At 44.8% G+C, this 4,746-nt stretch overlaps 1 protein-coding gene across 2 annotated transcripts in view; it reads right to left on the reverse strand.

Moving 5' to 3' along the window:
* LOC103363796 (failed axon connections homolog) overlaps positions 1–4,628 on the reverse strand; it is a 15,760-nt gene extending 11,132 nt beyond the window's left edge. Inside the window, exons 1-2 of one of the 2 annotated variants that reach the window (XR_520515.1) lie at positions 4,517–4,628; positions 1,853–3,907 (exon numbers count right to left, since the gene is read on the reverse strand). Coding sequence is in view for 1 of the 2 variants with exons in the window: in XM_008290697.1 (XP_008288919.1) it covers positions 3,615–3,907; positions 4,517–4,616 (393 nt within the window). In the remaining variant the exon portion in view is untranslated. Of the gene's footprint in view, positions 1–46; positions 3,908–4,516 lie in introns of those variants that run through there. The other variant, XM_008290697.1, reaches the window with a different exon arrangement.
* Between the last annotated feature and the right edge of the window lie 118 nt (positions 4,629–4,746).

Genomic DNA, 4,746 nt, shown 5'->3' on the forward strand with positions numbered 1-4,746 from the left:
TTCAGGGATTTTTCACACCGAACAAAAGCAGGAACTGAAGCAAAAGCAGAGGAAAATATCACAGCTATATTTAATGAAATCTTACCAGTAGTCCATTGTCATACAGCCTCTTATCTCTAGTTATGATACATTCAGAAGAATCTTTTGTTTTTCTTAAACCTTACAGAGCATCTTCTTCTATATTACTTCGCCTTTAATCCGGCTCTCTTATTTACAGTCTGATGAGTTTCCACAAGTGTTTCAGCAAAACACGACACCAAGAGACAGACAATGTGGTTTCTACAGTCTACAAGCAGAAGGCGGCGCCCGAAGCTCGGCCTCCGACCTTCAGACGCCGAGGAACACTGAGACAGATGGAGTCGGACTTTTGCAGTTTGTTTTTTCCGTCCTGCAACGTGTGAACTTGGAGAGAGAGAGGAGACTCTGACCATCAGCTGATCAGGTCCTTGTGGGATTTCAGGTTCAACCGAACATGAAGCACTTGCAGAGCGACGTCTTCTGGAGAGTTTTGCAGCAAAAAACACGACAGTGACATGAAACCCCCCAAACGTTTACCCCCGAAACATGGATGCACATGCAGATACAGGGATGAGGAGAATCTACAGCGTTGCACCAACACACGGGTCGATAAATCAGACCGACGCTCGGCCGAACCAAATGTAAACATGAGAAGAAAAGTGCAAAACAAATCGACAGTATTTCCAGAATTCAAGCACATTGAAGGAACTTAAGTTAAATAAATAAGAACAGAAGTCATCTGCTGGCACTGGTTTAAAGTAAACAGTTTCCATAAGGCTGAGTCTGAAGGCAAAGAGCATGCAGGCGAGGGAGGCTAAGACACAAAACGTCCAGGTGGATTCCTCAGCCGGCCTCCGTTCAGGCCGTCCAACATGTCGGTGATGTTGTTGTGTTGAGCAGAGAACAGTGAAGCAGCCAAACGGAGCAAAAAAAAACCAAACGCCGTCATTCAGCTCCGATCCCGTGACCTTATTCGCTATCAGATTAATTCTTATTTCTGCTACATGCTAATGCTACAGGTTTGAACTCGAGTTCCATGTTTGTGCAGCGTCTTCACCAACTGAGTCAGACTGATGCAGCTTCTCATGTCGAGATTTGAGGGAGTCAAACACCCCAAAGACACGTTTTGGATGCGTTAGTTTAGAGTTTAGAAATGATCTCAGGCGTATCGTCGGCATTTCTGTCTTGTAGTTACTGGCTGACATAAAAGATACGCCCACAGATATACTGGTCTGCTGAAGTCCGGTCACAACAGTGTTTAAACTACAAAACTTGAATTTAATCCAGTAGAATTATTCCAGTTTGTATGTGGGTACAAACTCTTCCTTTTTAGTAATTTTTTAAAGAACCCATATTCTGCAAATGTACAGGTTCATAATTGTATGTTTTGGGTCCATTAGATGATATTTACATGCTTTCATGCTCATAAACGCATGATTTTCCTAATTCTGTACAGCACTGCAGCTGTTTTCCTGTCGCTCCGTTTTAGCGCCTGTCTCTTTAAGCCCCTCCCCCTCCTTAAAAAGCCCACTCTGCTGCTCTGATTGGTCGACTGGTCCGACCGGAGCCAGGTAATGTCGGCTAGTAACTCCAGGTTTTCTGAGTATAAGCAGAAAGGCGGAGCAAAAGCGACCGCTCGTTCTTTGTTTGAGGCCGAGCTAGCTGCTAGCAGCATTGATGCTAATGTGTCACGTTGTGATGTCGACGCGTAACGGAGGAAAACCTGGATGACAAACGAGACGTTTCAGGCCGGTAAGGAGCTGAGTTTTCCCTTCAGAGAGGAGCTTTGTAAGTTTGCATAAAAAAAAGCAGCTTTCTGGCACTTTGGAGTAACGGAGGAACCAAAGGGCAGAACATGGGTTCTTTAACGGATCATAACGGGACGACGGCGAGAAACTCTGGAAGCTTGATGACTGTTGGACCAGTTTAGGCCAGAAGATGAAGCAGTTTACCGACTAACCAGACCTGTAGGATCCAGGTGGATTCATTGGTTGATGTGTTTTTGAATATCTGTAACGTGTTCTTTCCATAAAATCCAACTTTTTATTCTCTATTTAGCACTTTAATCGTGTTGAAATGTCTTTTTAATAAACTTGATCACACAATGTCTTCATGCACGTTATGTTTTAGCATCTTTGTGCTTCAGAACTGAACCTCTCAACAGGATTAAACCATTTTCTTTGGCGACAGGAGGAACAAACTACTTGTTAACACCCTTGTTTTAGCATTTCAGTGGAAAACAGCCAGTTTGCAGTGATTTAATACGACACAAATACCAACTTTTCATGTTGACTGAGGCTAATAAGGCTGCAGGTGGAGAGTTTAGTTCATCTACAGCAACATGCACATGGTTCTTCCCCCCTGCGATCAATCAAAAACACGTGTGATCAGGCCTTTAAGTGAACCAATCATCAGTCTGACTCTGTGAAGACGCTGCTGTGGATTTTCTGCACCTTAAATAAGAAGCAGCATCAGAGCGATCACCGTTTCTACCTGAACAGCTGTGAAGCCTCATTAACGCACTTATATTCTACTTTTTAGCAGCCGAAACGTTGAGCCACAAACAAACATTAAAACCTTTCTAAACCTAAACCAAACCAGAGTGAAGCTGCTCTCTTATTGCTTTCCGAGCGATCTGTCGAGAAAAAAAAAAACTCAAATCCTTTTTTTAAACATCCTCTGGCTACATCTTCCTGTTCATCCAGAAACAAACGAGCTGCAGCGAAGAAGAAATGTGGACGAGTTCATATAAAGGGACGTCTTCGTGGGCACGTACCAGCCATGCACGTTCATTCACGCTACTTATCTACTACGTCTACGCGATTGTTCGACTCGCTCTCAACGCTGTGAAATGTCTCAAGCTACTATCACCGGAGCCTCGGTACTCTAAGATGTGGGGAGTTTTTTTTTCTTTTTTGGCAAAATAATTGTCTTCATAAGACAAAAAGATGAGTTTTAAAAGTGCTGGAAGATCTTCTATGTTCAGTTTCACTACTTAAATGCGGGCAGCAGGCATTACTGGAACGTCCCCGTCGTGTAAACAGATAGCGGCGAATCATGGAGACTAAAACACGACAGATTGAGTCCAACACCGACAGTATTTACACCGTATGACACAGGAGATATACTTCCATCCTATCTATACTATTTATACTCGTATATTTATATTTAATCAAATATTCTATCTGTTAAATCTGACAAATCAGATTATATATTTACACTGAGCCGTATTCATTCGCATGAATCCCATCCCGATCGAACACACGCGATGCTCGGTGCGAGTCGCCACGACGGACAGCAGGGGGCGTGCACAAACGGTTGTGGTTGCCATGGCTACAGCGACACGACAACAGGTACAGGGTGACTGCAGGTGACAAACGTGGAGGAGTTTCTCGGCCACGGCGTCATGCACTCCTGGTTTCACAACTTTCTTCCCGCTCTACTTCCTTTTCCTTCTGCTGCCGTTTTTTCCTCCACCGCAGTTTGCGAGTTAACCCTCTTCCACGCCAGAAACCGGGTCATTTCTGCTCTGAGAGGTAGGGGGCGCCCTCCTGTGGTGTGTCTATGTGTTGTGTACTATGTGTGTGTGTGTGTCGTCAACACTTGAGCTGGTCTATTTCAGAGCACTCCGTGTCCATGTCCGAGTCGTACAGCGAGAGGCCCGTCGGGTCGCTGTCGGGCGACGGCGGGTCTCGGGGCGAGGTGTGCGAGTGGGTGTCGTCCTGGAAGGTGTCGGTCCGCGAGTAGAGGCCCAGGTCGGGGAGCTTGGAGGCCGAGTCGACGCTCTCCGTGGCGTCGCTGTAGCGGAAGTCCTCCAGGTCCACGAACCACTCGGGCCAGAACCGCCGGCGGATGCGCTCGCAGTACATGGCCAGGTTGATGAGCTCACCTGGGAGGGACAAACGGATCAATCCCATAAGAAGGACTCACCCCCTTGGAAGTTTTACCCTTTTGGTCTTTTTTTTAACATGGAATCGTCAATTTAATTTAACTTTTTGGAGAAGAAATTACAAAATAAAAGACAGATTCTACAAAGTAATGTCAATGAATTAAAGATGAAGCACGGCGGTGGCAGCATCATGACGCGAAGAATCACGATCACGGTCAATTTAATTTGACTTGTTGAAAAACAATTTACAAAATTCTTGTCCAGATGAGATGCTATGTTTGTCGGACACTAAACACTGCACATCATCACAAACACACCACACCTGTTGTTAAGCACGATGGTGGCAGCATCATGATGTAAAGAATCACAGTCATGGTCAATTTAACTTGGCTTTTTTGACAAAAATTTACACAAAAAAACTCACAAAGAGAGATCGAAAAAGCAAGAGTACTAAACTTCAGGTATTATAAAGGTAATAAAAGCAATGTAAATATTTACAATGTGCGGGATTTTGCAAATTATTTGCCTGAAAATGTGCAAAATAATTTCACTTGGTGAACTATAAACAGCTTGAATACTGGATGCTGATGCCAGTACAGGTGAACTCACCTTTGATGAGCTGCTCGGGTCGTGACCCCGGCAGCGTCCACATGGCCGGAGCCAGATGACTGAACACGGCAGCGTCTACCGTCGACAGCTTCGAGCCCATTAGGTATTTTTTATCGCCTTCAACAGCACACAGAAGAAAAGAAAAAAAAGAAAAACTCAGGTAACACAGATGTGCAGAGAGTCTCCTGCAGGACTCGGTTTGACCACAAGAGGTCAGTGTTCAGTCTGTG

Source organism: Stegastes partitus, unplaced genomic scaffold (assembly GCF_000690725.1).
Source record: "Stegastes partitus isolate 25-593 unplaced genomic scaffold, Stegastes_partitus-1.0.2 Scaffold691, whole genome shotgun sequence".
NCBI lineage: Eukaryota > Metazoa > Chordata > Actinopteri > Pomacentridae > Stegastes > Stegastes partitus.